We start from the raw sequence: 21,877 nt of genomic DNA on the forward strand, positions 1-21,877 counted from the left end.
GGTAATGTTGAAGAGTGGAACTCATTTCAGATGCACACTGATTCTGAGTTGAGAGGTTAAGAACTTTGCTACAAGCCAGGCAGTGGTGCCGCACGCCATTAATCCCAGCACTTGGGAGGCAGAGACAGGTGGATTTCTGAATTCGAGGCCAGCCTGGTCTATAGAGTGAGTTCCAGGACAGCCAAGGATACACAGAGAAACCCTGTCTCGAAAAACAAACAAACAAAAAAACAAACAAAAAACCTTTGCTACATATCAAAGAATAACGCTGATATAAGGTATATATATATTAATTATCTTGCTTTCACTGAAGACTTGCTATGTGTACAACAAGTAGCAACATGACTAGTAATCCTTAGGATGAGAACTCAAATTAAGCAAGAAATTACACGAGGTCTGATTTGCTGCGTGACCTAGTTAGGCTATCCATAGGTTCCTAGCACACAACAGGTAAACAATGCCTTCTCATCATACTTGTGACAGTAGTTCCAGGTTAAGACTGCCAGGATATTTCATTATTCCAGTGCTGTCAAGGAAAGATTACAAGGTAGGTTTTCAAATCGGCCAGAACACGTTTGAATCACCCTATCTGGGAGGGTGCAATTTAAAAAGGACTCTCCCACACTCCTTGCAACTAAGAAAATACAAGAAGCTGGAGGTCAGGGAAAATGGGAACTTCACCCAAACCTCCCGGGTAAAACGTCCAGGGATCCCGGGCAGCAGCCCAACAGCAAATGCCGCCGGGTACCTGATGCTCCCTCTTGGCTGAAGGCTCAGCTTTCACCTCCGTCACAAACACGCACGGCATCTTCCGCTGCACCGAGCCCAGTCGGTTCATGTTACCCACGCGCAACCTGTCACCACTGCGCTGAGCCACGGGCGAAGGAAGTCTTTAGCAACAAGCAGGGAGAATCCAAATACCAGCCAGAAAATCCAAACAGCACCATCAGGGTCCACTACGGCGAGAGGCGGGGACTCACTACCGGAAGCGACCGCCTAGTCGCGGTGCATTCTGGGAGTTGTAGTGCGACAGTGAGGGTACAGAGCTTGTGCCTCCACGTGCGTGATTCCCCTATGTTTTGATGTAAAAATAAAAAAAAAAAAAAGAACCATAAGAACCGTTACCCGATGTTGTATACTTGGCCACGACTTAGCAACGATGATGTTTTTGGGGATTAATATTGTTATAATAGATCACTTTAGGATGCGTTTTAGCACATTTCTACTGAAACTCTCTTGCCTGCTTATTTTCTATCAAATTTAAGGGATTGCAAACCCGGAGAAGTTTAAAAAATACTTTCAGACATTTCCTAATGTTCAGACAGAAAACCTGACTTCCCAGGAAAAACATTAAAACAAACAAACCTTACAATTAACAAGACTGGATTTCTGTTTGAATTAATCACCTCACAGTGTATAATTTGTTTCGTGATATCCTTTCCAATGAGAGTAAAATTTAAACAAGTTCAGAAACATAGAAATAACAAAAACCTGTCAAGTTTTTCTTGGGAATCCGACAAAAGACTTGAAACAGCGTCATTTGACTTACTGTCTAAAAGGACATTAGAAGGAAATAATAAAATTGATGCTTGAATAAAAAATATATTCTAGTAGTAGACCTATCTCATTAAAACCTGAGACCATAGGGATGTTTTTGTTCTTACTATCTTAGGTAATTGATGAAGCCAATTTATGTTTCCACTATTGTTTTATAATTCCAATTAATATTTTTATAAATGTTTAATCAGCAGGTGGGTGTCTGCCTAGCATTTTATTTCCTTGCTCTTGAAAAAAATAAAAAATCAAATAACTTCATCTCACTTGGAAGTATGTATGTGTCAGGGAACTCTCAAAGAATAAAATGTTCCTAAAAACAAATTTACAGTTCTGTGATTAATGAATCAGAAGGGAGGGAAGGAGGGAAAAATACAATTTTATACAAAACAAAGGGGTTAGTGTAGGGAGAGAGTACCAGTGTGTTTCTGGCTCTGTTGTATTGAAACCTGAAACTTTTTAGCATTTTAAAGTCAAGTGTTGGTACCTTCTTTCATGCTCTAGAGGAATCCTAAGCAGCAGCGCTGTCTTGTAGGTTTCAGACAATTAAATGACCTTTAAAGCTCCCAACTGTCATCTCCCAAACTGCCACAGAATATTCTAGATCCAACATTCTGCCATTTCTTAGAAAAGATAATCTTCCAAAAACATTCCACTTGCTCTAAGCCTCTCTCTGGAAGGACCGACAGCTATATTTTGGTTTCTTAACTGCCTGGAGAAAGGTTTCCAACAGGGACAGAAGAGTCCACAGAAGGAAAACACACAGGATCCGGTTATGGACTTAAATTGTGTCTCTACTGCAATGGATGGCAGCCATTAGCTTCATCTGATTCCCATACACAGCTGGTAGAGCCCCACCCCCACCCCCGTCCTTAGAGGGGTGCTACAGAATAATAAACTGGAAAACACTTTTTTTCTTCTTCTTCTTCTCTGATGTGTTATTAATTTAGCACACACCAGGAAGAAACTCCAAGACACAAGACAGAAGTTCTGAGTCTATTTTCGAAGACAAATTTCCTATCACTTTTCATTACGGGGAGTCAAAAAAAAAAATCCTTTCAAGAAGAATCATAGTTTTCTGTAGAGGACTAAAATGAAATCTGCAACAGGAAGGAAGTGAAGTGAAAGTGGGAAATAAAAAGAAGTGATAGAAAAGGAAAGAACCTACAAGAGGAAAGTGAAGGGTTTGGGGTGTTCTAGACTAGCAAAAGTTACACAATGAGGGGATTTTTATTTATTTATTTATTTATTTATTTATTTATTTATTTTTGTCTAATCCCTTTTGTGTTTTGGAGCTGATTTTGCCATGCCATCAGCTGTCAAGAGGTAAAAACACCTTTCAGATCTTTTCCTGTGTGAAATCACTTAACTCCACTTAACGCAGTCTGATAACAGTATTGGAAAGCAGTCTAGTGAAACCTCACCCTTAATCGGGGAATTCTTCTGGAGGAGATGGGATGAGCCCCCCTTCTGAGAGGTGTTTTTTCAGCTTGCCTGTTAAGGTGGGCACTTTACTGTTGCAAAGCTAAAGAGAAAAAGGGCAAACCAAGTGGCAAGACTTAGGTTTATGCATTTATCAACATTTTCAAGGGCTTTGCCGAATCTTTCTCTGCTCCTTTACTTTTAATACTGCCTCCATCCTTTTAGTTATAAGCAAACTATCTTTTTCTAAATTTAGTTTTATTTCCAAGATTAATACTCTACCCTATGGATTAAAAAAAAATGATGGCAATTTACCATTTTACGTAAAGTGGAAATCAGTGTTTGTCTTGATCCGTTGAGATTTCAATCCAAAGTTTGCAGTAATTTCAAAACATGCTTTGATCCAGTGTGTTCAGATATCTCCAGCCAAATCCTAGGTGTCCTATGATGAATATTTGTCATTTATACTAGGTTCTGATTCCTATAGGAAAGGTGCTAGTATGAAGATTTTCAAAACTGCTCATTGAAATGTCTCATTCTGGGCATCAGAGGACTTCCTGTGGTTTTCAACAAATTCTACAAGTTTTTGAGCATTCTGGAAATACAGAATTTGCTATTGGATGACATGAATTCTCTTTTCAGGATGGATGAAAATGTAATAAAGCCACTGATGAATAGGTACTTGTACTTATTTTCATGAATATTACTGTGTTAAAATCTGAATGTGGTATTTACTAAGTCAGTATATAGCACTGATTAATTAGTACATAATTAATCAATTGTATCTATTTTCTTGGAATATATATATATTACATATTCATATAATATTTACCTTAGTTCTACTTCCAAACCACATATAGAAATAACAACTTCCTTATAAAATACTTACCCAATTTTAATTTTGAAAACATGAACTTATATTTCTTTAATCAGAACACTGGAAGATAAAACAGTGTAACATCTACAAGTAATACTTAATATATTTGATATACGTTGGATAAGGGAAATAATCCACTTAGGTGAAGTAGCCTACAGTAGCATGTGAGGTCATTTATGATGAGCAAACAATGGATTATGTAATAGTGAGGAAAATTCTGGAAGTTTGAGTTTGTGTGATTACTAGTAACCACTTTCAACATTTCTGCAAAGCTAGAGAAGGTATCTTCTAATTTAAATTTATTTAAGAATTATCTATTGTGTAATATACTGTCAACAGGAGGTCAGTTTTAAAGGAATACTACTGATAGCCTGAAAGGCTGTGGAAAAGAACAAGTTTTCCCCCCTTACACACTGATAGTTCTTATATTTGCGTTCCTGCAATTTGTACATATTTATAAAAAAAAAACAATCATTGGATTAGCAGCAAGAGATTGAAAATGGCAGAAGTTGGGAATGACTGCTATTTCTTTGTTAATTCCACATGCATAAAGGTAAATATTGTACAACTTACAGTACACATGCTTAAGCTTTTTAGTTGAATGAAGGGAGAGACAGCAATAAAAAAGATACCTTGACTCTGATGGAAAAGCCTATGTATTTTTAATATCCTGAATTTATGTGAGGAAATTTGGGTTAATCTAAAACTGTGATATGTTGATTATATATGTCAATTTCATGTTAGTGTTCATATAACATTTTTGAATATATTCATTTCAAATTCCTAATTCTGTTCACTATATAATGGTTTTTGTATTATAGCATATTATTTTTGTGAATGTGATTTCAGTCATACATAATCCAATAATTGAATTCAGATTACTATCCACCATGTAGTATCTGTTTTCTTATTTGAAATTAATAAACCATTATTGTGTTCTTTTCTGTCAGAAGTCTAAATAATAGAAAGTATTTAAATACCATATAAAGAGGAATAGAGTGTAACATAAGCCAAACAAATTATAATGTTAAACCAAAATACAGAGAACACTAGAAGCTCTGTCCGATTAAGCATCCTTCAGCTCTGCTTGAAACCTGTAGTTCAACTCATTAGTCACAAGAATTCAACCCAAGTTTGTCATGATAACTTTCCAAAGTGATCTTAGATGACACACTTTTTGTTTCAGAATGGCACAGAGAGTTTTGTCTTTCTGATTCTCCCCCAAAAACCTCTAAGGTTAAGGTAAACAATACCCTCTAAGGTTAAGGTAAACAATAACTTCTAAGGATGATTAATAGATAGATAGATAGAGAGAGAGAGAGAGAGAGAGAGAGAGAGAGAGAGAGAGAGAGATGAGATGAGATATGAGATGAAATAGAATTTAGAAACCATTTTACCTTACATCTCACAGGCTATCACAGCATCCTATGATAGTATATTATTTTTTAAAGTGTGAAAGTGAACAAAAGATGAATGGCTGTTGACAAGTAGTGAAGTCATGGTGATAAATCCCAGTTTGCCTGAATCCAAACTCACAGCTCATTGTCCCATGCTTTAAGAGTACAAATTCCATCTTTGAAGGGAGAAGAAAGTAAAGAAAGAAGCTGAAAGAAGGCATAGCTTATATGTCAGAGGGAGAAATGGAATGGAATGTCACTTGTTTGCAGTTCTCTCTACAAGACAGTGGCCTACAGTTCTTCCAACTGTGGATTTATACACAAAAGAATGTATAATTCAAAAATCAAGTAATAGTAGACCATTGACACAATCCACCTCCACTTTGGTTGGTACATAAAAATACCTGTGTAAATATATTTAGTCAACTGTCTTCATAAGTCACAAACATAAAACACGTATTTTATGTGTGATATAGTCACTTCAAATTTCACAGCATCACACAGTTGAAGTTCCGCTTCCTCAATATCAACATAGCTTGCAGCATCTCCACAGACTGTGCATCCTCGTGGTTGGTAGAGACTGTTTTCACATGCAGAATGTGGCTAGTTCTTCTTAGATGGTTGACAAGATTTCCACAGAAAGAAAAATAAACTTTCCCTGTTATTGTATCAGGGTAGTCTCTAGTCTTACATCTTTGCTCTTCATGAATTCTGTGGGCTAATAGGATGGGAAGGGCAGTATTTTGAGAGTAACTTGTCTACCTTTCCTTAGCACTTTCTCACTGAAGAGAGACAAAGTTGCTGCAACTTGATCTTTACAGATGTGTATTGACTATATGTTTTCATGATCCCAATTTTGCAGACTCCTAATTCCCTAATTGGTTAGCATTTTGTTTTTAAGCACTAACAGTAATGTATTTGCCTTGTGCGCTGTTTGTTTTGTAGGGTTCCCAGTGCCGATTCCGACACTGTGAGGAAGCCCTTGGCAGTGACACTGTGTGCTCATTATGGAGAGAGAGAAAATGTTTAGACCCACTTTGCAGATTTAGACACATGGAAATGCAGGTAAAATGACTGATCATTTTCTTTAAAAACAACCCTTCCTTCCTCCATTGTTGAATTAAACTTTTACAGCAAAATAGGGAAGAAGTTGTTCTTCCTCCCTCAAAAATTTTTAAGTGTTTTTCACTTTGCTCAACCTAAACAGGTAGAAAAAAAAGCCAGAAATTTTTTTTTTTTTTTTAAATAGCAAAGCTTAGAGGTGGCAAAATGTAGGAAACAGGACAATCCTAAGTCAGAATTGAAGCTGTTCTTGTCACACAGCCTCAACATGTATTTATTGAATACCTAAATGTATTTCTCCCCACTTCCCTTTTCTTAGCAAAACTGCAGCATTTCATGTTTCTGGGAAACCCAGCCTCTGGGTTGTGTGAAGATCAGTTGTATCTTTTACCACAGCAAACCCCGAAATATCAATGGATTGTTTTTGCCACCAAGTAGCAGTGAGTATATCTGTAATAACTGGATATATACATTATTATAGTGGAATCTTGGAGTAGCCACTTAGGGTGACACATTTGCATGCAAGAGGTTGAGAAGTGCAGGAATCTCTCATAGGTACAGAGAGCAAACACATGCTCTGGGGTAGGTTTCTCGGTTCTAGCAAAACAGCTGTCTGCTGTGATACCAAAATGCTACTCCGTGGTGAGACTTAGAATAGATTCTTCACATAGCACACAAAAGATTTCATATTTAATGGAACCTCGTTGAAGAAACTGTTCTGTTACGCTCACCATATTTCTCTGGTGGAATAGTCCTAGATAGGAGCAGAATATGATATTAGTCCTTTAGGAATTGAAAGACTAGTTTCATATAAACTCAATAAGAGGTTTGCTAAAACTTATGCCCTTTTATTAAATACTTTGGGAAATGTTTGACTTCATAATACACATCATGCATGCAATACTTTTATTATTTTTCTCTTCTTCATGAGACTCTAAGCAACTGGAGATGGGGGAACACAATTTTCTTACTATTGCTTTTCAATACCTGGAGCAAAAAATTAAAAATAAGATAGATACACACACACACACACACACACACACACGGGGAGGGAGGGGAGAGAGAGGGGGGAGATTTAGCTAGATAGAATTTGCTAGATAATATGCAGTTGATTTGTTGCTTATATGAATTAAGAGTTAAACTAAGAAGTAACTTACTGGAAGTCCTGAAGGTATGTAATTGGTTAGCTTGGCCTTTTTAGTTTACAAGTAGTATGACTCTTAAACTGTGGAAAACATTCTCAGTACATTATTTTATCTGGTCGTTTAATTCCAGTGATTTCATTAGCTCTTTTAAGACTAGCAGGAAACAAAACAAAACTTCCTCCTCTCAGAGCAGAACTGGATGAGATGCCGGTGTAAATGACAATCATTGGTCACCCCCCTGTTAAAATAAGCTCTGGACTAAGTGCTGTAGTGCTGTTGGATGGATTATTCTTGTATGTTGTAAATAGAACTGACTTTTCTGAAAGTCTCAACTTTTCCAACAGGAGGTACGGCTGAGCCTGACTCTTGGAGGGAGCCTCCCTTCAATAGGGTCACATCTATATTCTATACACTAGTATCTGACCCCTTTCCCTAAGCATTGTAGCTCACAATGAGGAGATACTAAAGGGATGTGTAGACTAATGATGCCCAGTGCCCTTACATCTTCCTGGACTCTTTGAAAAAGAGCAGAGAGTTCCTTAAGCTCATGACACTATCTATGCAACATACACTCAATGCATTCACTTGCATGTTTTATATTTTGAATAGAGCTAATTTCATTCTGGCTTTTCCTTTTATGTCAATCAGCAAAAGAGACTCTAAAGTGTTCCTTCCTTTGTTTTCACTCATTTTTTTTCTCCTTGGTTGACACAGTTCCATTGTCTCTGAATTCTTTTCTCATCCTCACACTTTATGTAAGAAGTTCTTCCCTTTGAGGACTCCTATCTGTCCTATAGGACTCTTCACTCTTGGTTGCCTCCACTCTACTTTCTGCTCTAAATCCCAAAGACCACCAGCTCTGGTGCAAGGTGAGGGATTTTTCTTGGTCCTTGATGTCAGTTTCAGACAGTTTCTAACACTGCTCTCTAACACCATCCATCATGAATCTGATGTTAATTATTTGCATTATTTGTTCCTTGGTGTTATGTCAGTGTCTTTTGCTTACATTCTTCTACATCCTCTCATTGTTTTCAGCGCATGCAACTCCTAGCTCATAGTCACCATATTAGGACCACTTTATTAATTCATGCTGATTTCAATATGAAAATATGTGCTCTATCATCACCATAGCCCCTCTGTTTTTAATTCCTCAATAACCCCTGTAATATCCTCTTCATGAGTCTCCCTGGCAACCAATGTTTTTCAGACTCTTCCTAATCCGTTAGTATTCACTAACTTCAGTAAATTAGTCTTCCAGCCATAATATTGTTATATGACTCCCCACCTCTTTTGTGTCTGAATACATGAAATGGTATGTGGCTATAGAAAACAAATGATCATGCTGATGGGGTTTAAGTTCCTGACCACAGACCTCAATGGGTCCATGCTCTAGGACAGGCCCCCATGTACATCTCTATTCTTCTGCAATGTTTTTGTAAGGTCTTCAATCTCATCATATCCCAACATCTCCTCCTACTAGATGATGACCTTGATATCTTACTGAACAACTTAAGGAAGAGTAGAGAAATTCTATAAAATTCTATATATTTTCACCTATCAAACTAACATCTGTGTTAGTCTCCTCTTTACACTTCCAATAATGAACTATCACTCTCTATTTAGTCTACTGTTCCACTTTGTAACTAAATGAACATGCAACAATTCTTCTTATGATGTTTACACCATCAGTTTTAATCTTGCCAAGTAATTCCTTCATTGTACAAATATACATTTATCTTCTTTGTTACTAAATAGAATTCTCAATCCACTCTCTCACAAGTAGCCGTGTTGTTTTCTTCCCGGTGTAGTATCTTTTAAAGTGTTTATTTATCTTTGCTGTAAATATATTCTCCCATTCCTCCTCCCTCCTCTTTCCTTCCTTCCTCCCTCCCTTCCTTATTTCCTTCCTTCCCTTCTTCCCTCTCTCCTTGCTTGCTTCCTTCTTACTTTTCTTTTCCTCCTCCCTCCTTCCCTTCCTCCTCTCTTCTTCTCTTTTCTGATAACCAGGCTTCTGTGGCCCTTCTACTCACTCACTGTATGCAGACTGTTAAATGCACGAGTCAAATCTCTGTCCTTATGTAACTTCAGCAATTAGAAGAAGTGGACACATTTGGCATCCCTTCCTCCCTTCACATCATTTCTTAGCAGCTTGCAGCCCTCAAAGATGTCTTCATTCTGTATCTGCTGTGACTTGCCCTTGCCAGTTACTCCTCATGAGTAGTATCCAAGGAGTCTAAGGAGAGTTGTTGACTCTCCATTTTTCTAGCCTCTGTCTTATAATATCCTAAGTCTTATTTTTATTTTTTAATGTTTATTATCTCACATTAATTATACACAATTGGTTGGTCTATACTATCACACATGTACATAATGATTCTTGATCATTGTCACCCCTCTTTATTATCTTGCCCCTCCCTCCCTTTTTGTTCCCCTCCCTTTTTCTAGCTAGTAATTCTTTTCCATTTGTTTATTTATTTCTGTGCATGTCTTTGTGAGAGTAAATACATGTATTACATGTGTATGTTAAAATGCATCTACCTGTGTACAAGTAGAGGGGAGAAGATGATGTCAGATCCTACAAAGCTAGAGTTCCAAGCCATCCCAGGACTCTAGCTTATCATACAGGTGCTAGGATTTGAACTTTAGTCCTCATGGTTATGCAGAACATGGTCTTAATCACTGAGCTGTCTTTCCAGTCCTAAGCTTGTGGCTTCAATGGCTCATGCATCATTGACTCTGAAGTTTATATAACAACTCGATCTAGATTTCTCTCCCCTTTCCATTGCTTTTAGATGTCTCGATTCAATTTCTTACTTTATCACTCAACTTTTCTGACTAACCAACATTTCACACTTAATATGCTTGCTGCTGACATCACAACTTTAATATGAACTCTCTAGAACTGCTCAGTCCATAGTTGTTCTCATCACAATGGTAAGCCCATCCTTGTAGTTGCTTAGCACATCTAAATCTCTCTCCGAATTTCTGTCATTATCCTACACCTAATCCATGCAGAAACCTAATTCTGTCATCCAGATAGGTCAGTGTAAGACTTCCCCATCATCTGTGCAGGCTCCCCATGGGTCAAGCCACCATTACTGTCTCATAACTATATTGTCACAGCCGCTCCCGACTTCTTTGCTTTATCTCTATTCGTGTCTATTCAAAGCTCAGCACCAGTCCTAGATCAAGAAGATTTTACTCCTCTACTCAGAATCCTCCACTGTCTTTTCATCTTATTCAGAGAGGTCAGCATCCTAAAGGGAGCTTGAATTCAGGGAGTTATATGATCATGCACTCGTTTAGCTCCCTGGCAACTAGGTACTTCACACTCTGCCCCAACTGTATGTTTCTGTACTTGCCTTTGCTAAAGCAGCTTAGTACATTCCTGTTTGCAGGGCTTTTCATGAAGTGCCCGTTCCTCAACATCTTTATGACAAACTACGCTATTCTTCAATTCTTTGCTCAAATATTGCCTTTAATTAGCACCATCATTAAAGTGTAGCCTGCTGTCCCACCTCCTTCATATACACCTCCTTTGCCCTCCTTGACTTCCTGTTTGCTACACCCCATGGCATTCTCAGATGCAGTATAACTTGTTTGCTATGTGCACTATTTATTCTCTAATGCTTCCTTACAGAGGAAAAGCTCCATGAGACTGAGACTCTATAGTTTAACTTACCAATGCCATACAATTAACAAGGTCAGATAGTATTGCCTCTCAGCAGTTCTACCCTGGGAAATCATGTTGCGCTCAAAATTCCTTCATGTTCTGCTTTCCTCTGTTCCAACGCAGTTCTATACTCTAGAAAGAGAATAAAATTTCTAGGTAGCATGTAAACTGTTGTTCTAGTCTGTTTGGTGTTACAAAGTACCAGAGGCTGCCTAGTATATATATACATGAGGTGGATCTGCCTTATAAGTCAGTGGACCCATGTCTAAACCACACAGTACAGATGTCCTGTGAAGGTCTCCCAGCTACATCACAATATAGAAGAGAAGTAGCAGGAAATGTACAAGTGCAAATAGCATGAGGGGAGATGCCGGCCCCATGTTTAAAACAATCCATTCATGGGAACTCAATCTCAGAACACCTGACCCTTGTGCAAGAGAGAGCATTAATCTGTTCATCAGACTGGCAGTTTCGTAATGTTATCCCCTCTTATTGTCCTCACTCTTCTTTTTTTATTAGATATTTTCTTTATTTACATTTCAAATGATATCTCCTTTCCCAGTTCCCACCCCCAAAAAAAACCCCTCTGTTCCCTCCTCCCAACCCCTGCTCACCACCCCACCCTCTCCCACTTCTTGGCCCTGGCATTCCCCTACACTGGAGCATAGAACCTTCACAGGACCAAGGGCCTCTCCTCCCATTGATGTCCAACTAGGCCATCCTCTGCTACATATGCTGCTGGAGCCGTGAATCCCACCATGTGTACTCTTTGGTTGGTGGTTCAGTCCTTGGGAGCTCTGAGGGTACTAAGTAGATCATATTATTGTTCATCCTAAGGAGCTGCAAACCCTTCAGCTCCTTGGATGCTTTCTTTAGCTCCTTCATTGGGGACCCTGTGCTCAGTCCAATGGATGGCTGTGAGCCTCTACTTCTGTATTAGTTGGGCACTGGCAGAGCCTCTCAGGAGACAGCTATATCAGGCTCCTGTCAGCCAGCACTGTCTTTCCCTCTTAAAAGTTCCACCACCTCATGCCATCACACTGGAACCCAAGATTTGAGCATACCAATCTTTGTGTCCCAAAGTATCAAAGGTTTTAATATATATATATATATATATTAATATTATATTATATTATATATAATTAATAATTATATATTAATAATATATTATATATATTAATATATAAATATATATATTTATATATATATTGCGCTTAATACTCAAGAGACTTGAGGCCCCAGGGAAAGAGGGAGGTCTTGTGGAGGCAGGGGCACCTCTCAGAGGCGAGGGGGAGGAGAAATGGCATGAGGCACTATGGGAGAGAGACCAGGAGGGGGGGCAACAACTGGAATATAAATAAATAAAATAGTTTAAAAAGATATTGAGCCAATATACTAGCAATATTGAATTCTATAGAAGATATAAGTTGATCTCTGGAAGACTTGATAATTGTTACAATATTTGTGGCAAAGTCTGTCTACCAAATGCTATGTTGATCAGAGCTAGAATCTTAAATCTTTTTACCTTAGATCATTAAATTATCATATGTACATTTATGAAAAAAATCTACCTGCTTTGTATCATTAAGTAAATATAACTACTTATAAATGCAAGGTGGAAGTGTTATAAATTATGAAGCAGCACAGCTAATAAATTATAAGTTAATACAAAGCATATGTAGCCTATACACAGTGATATCTTTTGGGCCAAGATAAGATAAAGCTTAGATATTTAAACAGACAAACTGTAAAATATTTTGAGCTTTCACTTGCTGAATTGAGACTCACTAGACAGCACATTTAAAGTAGGTAAGATAAAGCTACAGGATGCTACATCACCAGTTGTACTCTTTCAAGATGAGGTACTATTCCCCATCAGCTGATTTGCCACTGTGGATCATATCTATGCTCTAAGAGAACTTATCAATTATGAGTCAACTGTGGTTCTCTTTATGTGGGTGTGAGGTTTATAGCACACACCCATAGTCAGTGAAATTTAGCACTCTGTCCTCAAAGGCTAACCTGAGCCAACTGGAGTCCACCACTCATTTTAGGAAAATAATCCCAATTGATTGGATTTAAGGAAACACTAGAAATTTGGGGCTTACAGAGCAGAAGAGATTAAGGACAGAGCTGATCTCAGCTGCAGGTTTTCCTTCCCCTGATCTTGGCTCAGAGGTGTCTTTCCATAAGCTATTATTGCTCCAGAAGCAGCAGACATAGACTTTGAAAGTAAAATTAGCAAAAGATGAAGATCACTGGCTACATCTTAAGCTGGATTGAAATCTCAGCCTGCCACACAGACTTGCCAACGTAAATTGGGCAACTCTGTGGCACAGTCATTTCATCTGTATGATACAGCAGCACTATCTGTGCCATGGATTTGTTCCCAAAATGTATCAGCTCCACGTGTATTACTCAATATTATCACCATTATCATCACCATTGTAAATTAACCAAGATGGTTAAGATAAGCTGTGTAATAGGAAGAGACTGTTGGAAGTAATGTCATGAAAAGCCTGCTTCTCTGTGCATGCAGTATTAGGGCAATTTTACAGATGACTCGGAAGGAGTGACTGTCCTTAACCACACATGCCTCTTTCAGCACTGTGACCCTGGCCAGTTATGTGGTTTCTCAAACTGCTGCCTCCTATAGTTAGTCACTCCTGTGTCGTATTCACCAGCCACTACTCTGAGCTCCTCTCAGATCCATTCCCCATCTCCCACATTTCTACTCATTTTTAAAAATAACTTATCAAGACCAGTTTCTATTGTCCATTAACTCATGTGTGTGTGGCTATCCACTGGAATGTGATGAATCTACCAAGGCCCACACTCATAAAGAAAAATCCTCCTTCATTTTAGATATCATTAACCATCAATAGCTCTGTAGTTAGGGAAGGGTTCTTGGGGACCCCTGTCCTCTCTATACTGGAAACTTGACTGGTTTCATTTTGAACATGTCTTATTCAGACAACCACAGCTACTATGAGTTTGAGTATAGCAGTTCTATCACATGCAGAAGACATTTCTATTTTTTTTAAGCAAACAATGAAAAAATAACAAAGAATGGCTGGTCACTGAATGGTAATAATGGTTGAACAGACTAAAGTGTTGGGTTTTCTCTGTAGATACCACCTTACAGAAAGAAAGTCAGGAAGGAAGCCCACCCCAAACCCAGAGTCAGGAACCTCTGAAACCCATGGAGAACGTATCAAGACCCATTCATCATCCATTAGTTTTAAAAACTAACTTTGAAGAAGAGGAGGAGGAGGAGGAAGAACCAAATGGTTAGTACCCCCTTTTTCAGATGTACACGTATCAAAACCTACAATATTTTCTACATATTTCTAAACTATTAGAGGTTTCACATGCCATGTACAGACCATATTGAGAGATTTATATATTGGCCTGGAATGTTTTGTTGTATGGTGATCAGGAAACATGTCTCATATTTACATTTGTGCCTGTACTTACAGAGGTACAAACAACCTCATAAGACTGACACTGATGTACGTACATCTATTTCTCATAACATTCACTCCTCTGAGTTCTTTTTCCTTTTTTATTGGTCATTTTATTTATTTACATTTCAAATGTGGTCTTCCTTCCCAGTTTCCCTCTGCCTATCCCATCCTCCCTCCCCCCCGCCTCTATGAGGGTGCTCCCCTCCCTACCCATATACTCCTGCCCCCCACCCTAGAATCCCCCTGTGCTGTGGCATCAAGCCTTCATAGGACCAAGGGCCTCTCCTCCCTTTGATATCAGATAAGGCCATCCTCTGCTACATATGCAGCCAGAGTCATGAGTCCCTCCATGTGTATTCTTTGGTTGGTGGTTTAGTCCCTGGGAGCTTTTGAGGGGGTCTGGTTGGTTGATATTACTCTTATTATGGGGAAACAATTCCCTTCAGCTCCTTCAGTTCTTCCCCTAACTCTTCCATTGGGGTCCCCATGCTCTGTCTGATGGTTGGCTGCAAGCATCCGCATCTCTACTGATCAGGCTCTGGCAGAGTTTTAATGGATCCAGAGAGTAGCCTGGAATTTGTAAAGGCCAGCCATTTACTTCATCCCTGATATTCTCAGAGAAGTATGGACAAGATTAGGACCCATGTGTGCTGCTTCGTAGTCCTTCCTTTCCTCCTCATATCATCACAACACAGATAAACTTCAGATAAACACTTGCAAAAACAAATTTATTTTGTCTCTGCCCTGGAATGCACCTTTCTGTGGGTACCCACTACCACAACTTCTGCACTTAGGAATGCCCAGAAATCTTCACTGTTCTTTTTGGCCAGGCATTTATCTACTCTCTCCTGTCCCCATGCTCCACCACATAGCATCTCAGTGCATCAGTGTTTTCAGCCTCTCATTTTTGGACACAGAGCATAAAACATACCATTTCTCTTCAGTTATTCTTTCAACTACTAAACATTGAAGCATTTTGAAATAAGAGTTTTTACATTTCTTCTTTTACTTCAAACATTAGACAAAGAACAATCCATCCATGAAAACAATATTGGGGATTTTTCTTTCTGGTTTATAAATTTTCAGATTATTTGGAATTTGGGACAATTTAATTTTTAAAAAAATATATATCCTATAGATGCTTCTAGTTTATGGACAAAGACCCCTGAAGAGATTGAAGAGAAAAGAGCAATAAAGGAGATGTGTTATAAATCTGGTAAGAAGTCATACATTTGTGGAATTTCCAATGATTGATATGATCCACATGCTAACCATTCTTTTCTCATGGGAGTTTAGGTGAATACTATAGGTTCCATGCTCCTCCAGACATTCCATCATCAAAAAGCATAGCTCCGACAGTGGAGAAAGAGTTAGAAAAGCCTTTGGAAAATGGCAGTGAATTACAAGAAGGTAAGAAATGAGACGGCAATATTCAAAGTGACATGCACGAGATACTTAATGAATAGATCCTGAATTATTCAGTGCAGTGTACACTAGAGCAGGATGAAATGATAAATAATACATCCAGTTTTTGAGTGAGAAAGACACTTTCTACTGCATGACCCAAATTTCCTACGAAAGGATGCTATTAATGTAATGATATTTCCCCAGAGTAACCCCGCCAAATGAGCAGACTTCACAGATGCAGGTAACTCACACTCCACACAGGAAGGAACTCTGTAAATAATTTCCCTGTCTGTCTCATAGGTAAATCTTTCAGTGAAATAGAACTCCATGTTTTATTTTGAATGGAAAGGGGGAGCCCAGATCAGGGTGGACAAAAGCAAGGTGACAAAATGATGTTAATGACAGACTACCAGTCTGTCTGTTGAATGAACATCTTTTGTGTATCAAACAATGTTAAGACCATTTTGATGGATAAGTCCTAGACTCTTTCTTTGATGATGCATTTCCTTTAAGCACGTCTGAGTGCTTCTAGTCAGCATCTTGTCCTTAAAAGCAAGACAAAGAGCATTTGTATTATGTATACAAAAGCAGGAGCTTGAAGAAGAGTACATGAGTGCTATAAGTTTATGTAGGCTTTCTGTCTTTAGAGTGAGCTTTAGTATACATAAGTGTAGCAGTAGAAGACTGCTCCTTGCTTCTCAGGAGGACAAGAAGGAAGGAGGGTACACAGAGGAGCTATCAGAGAGAAGGGAAAATAGAAAAGAGATGAAAAGGCTGAGGTTGGTCAGTTGGATACAGAGCAGAGCATCTGTACCTCCCCTACTCCCTATGTGGCAAGCTGTTTAAGTGGCTGGCAGAAGGTGGCAGTAATAGACTGTCTGAAGGCAGAGATGGCTGGGGCTTGTACTAACCACACTTGAGAAACCTTAAAACAGGCAAACAAAAACAAAAGACACACCTACTTGTCAAAATGAAAAATGTGAGATTATAAGACAGATAACATATACATTTGAGTACATATAAATATTGCCTTGAATTGCTTTCAAAAGTTAACTCTTGTGTTTCCTGTTCACTTAGAGCAGTGGTTCTCAACCTTTCTAATGCTGGGGCCCTTTAATACAGTTTCTCACATTGTGGTAACCATAAAGTTATTTTACTTCATTACTAATCTTGTTTCTGTTAGTAATTTTAGTATAAATATTTGTTTTCTGGCCATCTTGGGCAAGCCCTGTGAAAGGGTAATTCAATGCCAAAGGAGTCTCAACATATAGGTTGAAATCCTTGACTTAAATTAACGGAAATGTTATTTTTTTTTTACTATATCTGGGTTTTTAATTACTATTAGAATAATTATGAGCACTTCCACTATGATTTTCTGAAGTACTGAAAGTAAGTTGAAAATACTGTGTTATTCATTCTTACAAAACTACAGCAAAAATATCAAAGTCAGGAAATTGCCTTTGATACATAGTTACTGTTTCTGAGTCCCCTCCACAAGTTTCCCCAGCAGTGCTACTGGCATCTACAAAGTGAATTTACTCTTTCTTGGTAAATTATCCTATCCAGAAGCTCACTGCATTAGGCAGCTATTTATGCTTGCTTGTGTCGTAATTTTTTTAAAGTTAACAGTTTATTTTCAAAGTAGATTATCTGAATATATACAATGAAAACCATGAGAATTATCAAGCATCATTAGAACTTTTAAGCTAAAATACTATTTGCTAAATTAATCATGAAGAGATAGAAACTAAATATTGCAAGTTCATTACAGTAAAACACCAATTAAACATATTATGCACATGCAATAGTGTAAGAGTGTTAAAAATCAAGTTGCCATTTATGTACCAATCCAAATAAGAGAAAATAATTCTACTTTTTTTTGTCATTCACAAAATTAGTTTGAAATCAATGTGCTTATGTATCATTCACGAGATCATAGTGTACATATTAATGTTTAAGTTTTATAACTGTCCCTATGAATTCTATCATAATATTGTTTATAGTATACTGGTTACTGGAGTGACTTTTTTTTTATTTCTTCCCATTGCTAGGAGATGGTCTTACAGTTCCAACAAAGTTTAGCCTATTTGAAAGGGCAGGAGAGGCAAAATCATCATTGGATAGGAAACCAAGGACTGACATTGCTGCTTTTGAAAATGGAGGTGAGCTAGGCGGTTCCAAATATATTACCTCCCAAACTAAGGGTTTGTTCTTAATTGTTTTCTATTTCCTATTTAATGCAAGGTTTGGAGATACATCTTAAAATAAGATTCCCTCGAAGGCTGGTACCAAATGACTTAGGCAAATTTACGCTTGATGTACGGGGCATTCCAGCTTCTCTATCATTATATGTGGCACGAATGTGTGCATGCTCAACTCCAGCTATAACCAATTCATATATTAAGCATGTGCAATAACATACTAACTCACAGCCAAGTGCAGCAAAGGTGACTAATAAATACTTGGAGAGAGTTGAGGTAGTGATATCTGAATATATGTATCATGTACACCAAGACACACATTCTCATTGTTTATCATAGCTTAAATATTTTAAGACCATTGTCCATTAGCATACAGGAAATTCCATCCTCTGATAGTAATGCTACACTCTTGAAAAATTGTGGACACCTTTTCCTGATGTGGGAAAAATAACATGAAAACAAGACAGAGAGGAATAGTATGCAAAAGAAAACCACGTGTCACCGAGGCTGGAGCATGTTGGTGATGCTCTCCACAGGCCTGATGTGCAGCCATTTTCTTCTGTCTACCTCTCCTCATTTTGCTACTTTGATGCTGTCTTCTTCTTCGCTATAGACCTAATGAGAGCCAGAGTGCAAGCTGGCAATCCACTTCCTCTGACCAGCCCTAATATTCCACTTTGGCAAAATATCACTAAACCATACACATTTTCGCGGGGTGGGTGGGAACAGATGATTTTCAGCCACTGGTAAGGTAACTCCTCCCTGGGAAGCATTGTCTTTCTTCATGTGTTTCTTGCTTTGCTGGGACTTAGGACCTATGAGAATGGCTTAACCCTTTCATAATCTTTCTAATCACACAGTGATTACATTGCTTAGCAGCAATACTGAAGGACTTAAGTCCAAGGTCTCCCATTCATCAGGGAGACTGGTTCCTGACATAGTGAGTCTTGCTGGTTCTCCAGATACCATAAGATTCTTTGTTCAATTAGAAACATCCCTGGCTCTTTGCATATGAGGGTAACACACTTTAAATTAATAATTAAATTCTTTTAACAGTGGGTAGAGCATCTTGAGAGGAAGATGGTAAATTTTATAATTATAGCTAGGGAGTCCAGATTCAATTTAGGCCTCTGAAGCATTGTTTTTAGTTTTACTATTTTTAATGTATTCTTGAGCTTTGAATGTCATGAAGCATGTTACTTTGGGATACATAGCTAGGGAAAATTCTACATGCATACTCATTTATGCTTCCATATTTTCATGAACTTTTTTTTGGCTACCTTAATGCCCTCTTTTGTCAAGTTGTTCTGTTATATCTCAAAACTACTTAAAATTAGCTTTTTATCATCAGTCACTATGGGAGGGTTCATTCTAGTTAAAGCAATAAAATAGTCCTCACTCACTGGTAGTTACTACCAGTTTAGTTTTGAATTTTCAGTTGTTATTTAAGTGGAAATGTAGAGTTTGGATTCCTTTAAGTTTGAGTATTTTAGTTGAGTATTTGAGTTGTTTGAGACATAGTTACATTGTTGATTGTTGAAGAAGCCCTTTGACACTGCTGTGTAAATTTCATACATATAAAAGTATACATGTATTTACCTGTGCCTATTTACAACATACTCTATATATGTATTCATTTCTTTCTGAACACACACAGAGAGGAAGAGAGAGGAAGAATGGGGAAGGAGAGAGAGACAGAGACAGACATACAGAGAGAGAGAGAGAGAGAGAGAGAGAGAGAGAGAGAGAGAGAGAGAGAGAGAGAGAGAGAGAGAGAGAGAGTTCAGAGCATTAAGTGACTCTGGTGCTGCTGTGTCACAAGGCAGCAAGCAGATTCAGATCCCTTACAGCTTCCCTTGGGTTATAGTGATGACATGATGCTGTGTCGTCCTGAAAGTCCCACCCTGTGGTCATCTCTACATGATGAAAACACAAACGAGAATGCTGAACCTATACCACCTTGTTGTACCTCAGCGAGGAACATGTGCAGCTGAGAATTCAAATTCCTTGCCACTTGGCGTGGTGTTTGTGAAAAGTACCAGAGAACATGGACATTATTTCCAACTTGTAGCCATCTGGAACTCCCTTGGTGCCAATTTCTCTTTTTTCTTTTCTTTTTTAACTTTTTATTGATTTTTTTGTGAATTTCACATCTTATACCCCAATCCTATTCATCTCATCTTTCCATATCTGTCCATTGCAATCACATATGCACACACACACACACACACACACACACACACACATATATGTATATGTATGTATACATACATACGCATATATATACATATGTATGTATATATATGCGTGTGTGTATATATATATATATATATATATATATACATGTATATATTTTAGTGCCATGGTTTGTCCACACAGCTTTACTTGCAAATGTGTATTGCAGTAAGTTATTGGTCTGGTTCAAGGCCTCTGGCCTCTGCTACATTATCATTAGTGGATTCTCACAGGAATTTCTCTTGGATATCCAGTCGTTGCTCTGTGTCATGGAGATCCCGCAGCTTTGGTTCTGCAGGACCAGTTCCTTTATGTGCTCTAGTAGTTCATTGATGGTATAGATGCTGGAGCAGTCCAGCTCCAAGCCATGGGTCTGGACCTGGTTGGTAGCTGAGTTGCTCAGCCCACCAGCTCTCCTGGACCTATACCACCAGGGAAAGCTTTCCCACTTCACTCATGTATGGGGCAAGGCCAGTTCTCTTGCCTGCAGTGAGGACCAGCTCTCCTGTGTTCACACCATCCTGGCTAACTCTCCTGCACACATGCCACCACGGGAACTGTTGGAAAGCTTGTGCCACCTCTTTGTCCTATCCCTTGTTATTTCCTGATTAGTAATGACATTGAACACATTTCCATGAACTTAACAGGCTGCCCTAACTTCTCTCTTGTCAATTTGTTCTGTCTTATCTCAGTATCTCTTAAAATTAGCTTTTTATTATTAGTTACTCTAGATATAACTGGATCCTTCCTGTTGACCTGATGTCTTGCTTATTGTCCTGCCCCCTTTGTTGACTCTAACATCTTTTTGACCTTTTAAAAGAATTTTCTACCTAAAATCTTGATCATTCTTTCCTTTCCTTTTTCTATTTTGTAGTTGTTATTTTTTTCTATTTTGGCTATTCACAATACTTAGATCTTTTCTGTCTTCCTGTGGTTTTTCTGAACTTTTGTGCTTCATAGTGTATCTTCTCAGTTTCAACTAGGTGCTGGGCATTGCAAGTAAAATGCCACACAATGTGTGGCTGAGGTTGTTTTCCTATGACGAAGCTTCTCTACACAGCAAGTGGACGAGCACTCTGGTTGGTGTGGTTCTGAGGCCTTCTCAAGAGGGTCATGATAGATGATATATTGTTTGTCCTTTCTTTCATGTGACAGCAGTCATTTTAAAGACAAAGCTGTCCCTCCTAAAGTCTAATCTTTCTGGCTTTAACTGAGAGCATACTTGGACTAATCAGTAAGACCTCTCTACCCTGGGGAGGCTTGCACTCCAGATTTCGCTTTCCAAACAGTACACAGCTGCTAAAATCTCTGACTAGTGCTCAAGACTCTCGAGGCTATTTCTTTTTTTCCTTTCTTTCTTTCTTCTTTCCTTTCTTTCTTTCTTTCTTTCTTTCTTTCTTTCTTTCTTTCTCTCTCTCTCTTTCTTTCTTTCTTTCT

General features: G+C 38.3%; 2 protein-coding genes across 8 annotated transcripts in view; one reads left to right on the forward strand and one right to left on the reverse strand.

The window, feature by feature from the left end:
* Positions 1-3,984, reverse strand: part of CUNH12orf29 (chromosome unknown C12orf29 homolog) — a 14,339-nt gene extending 10,355 nt beyond the window's left edge. Inside the window, exons 1-3 of one of the 4 annotated variants that reach the window (XM_031350134.1) lie at positions 3,866-3,976; positions 3,292-3,418; positions 749-1,072 (exon numbers count right to left, since the gene is read on the reverse strand). In XM_031350134.1, coding sequence (XP_031205994.1) covers positions 749-838 — 90 coding nt within the window. In that variant the 5' untranslated portion in view covers positions 839-1,072; positions 3,292-3,418; positions 3,866-3,976. Of the gene's footprint in view, positions 1-474; positions 726-748; positions 1,073-2,041; positions 2,169-3,291; positions 3,419-3,865 lie in introns of those variants that run through there. The other 3 variants (XM_031350137.1, XM_031350136.1, XM_031350138.1) reach the window with 3 other exon arrangements.
* CUNH12orf50 (chromosome unknown C12orf50 homolog) overlaps positions 3,553-21,877 on the forward strand; it is a 30,048-nt gene continuing 11,723 nt past the window's right edge. The window contains exons 1-7 of one of the 4 annotated variants that reach the window (XM_031350133.1): positions 3,553-3,654; positions 6,196-6,315; positions 6,632-6,752; positions 14,262-14,420; positions 15,736-15,813; positions 15,894-16,007; positions 18,056-18,166. In XM_031350133.1, coding sequence (XP_031205993.1) covers positions 6,304-6,315; positions 6,632-6,752; positions 14,262-14,420; positions 15,736-15,813; positions 15,894-16,007; positions 18,056-18,166 — 595 coding nt within the window. In that variant the 5' untranslated portion in view covers positions 3,553-3,654; positions 6,196-6,303. Of the gene's footprint in view, positions 3,655-4,039; positions 4,135-4,198; positions 4,407-6,195; positions 6,316-6,631; positions 6,753-14,261; positions 14,421-15,735; positions 15,814-15,893; positions 16,008-18,055; positions 18,167-21,877 lie in introns of those variants that run through there. The other 3 variants (XM_031350132.1, XM_031350131.1, XM_031350130.1) reach the window with 3 other exon arrangements.

Source organism: Mastomys coucha, unplaced genomic scaffold, assembly GCF_008632895.1.
Source record: "Mastomys coucha isolate ucsf_1 unplaced genomic scaffold, UCSF_Mcou_1 pScaffold4, whole genome shotgun sequence".
Classification (NCBI taxonomy): Eukaryota; Metazoa; Chordata; class Mammalia; order Rodentia; family Muridae; genus Mastomys; species Mastomys coucha.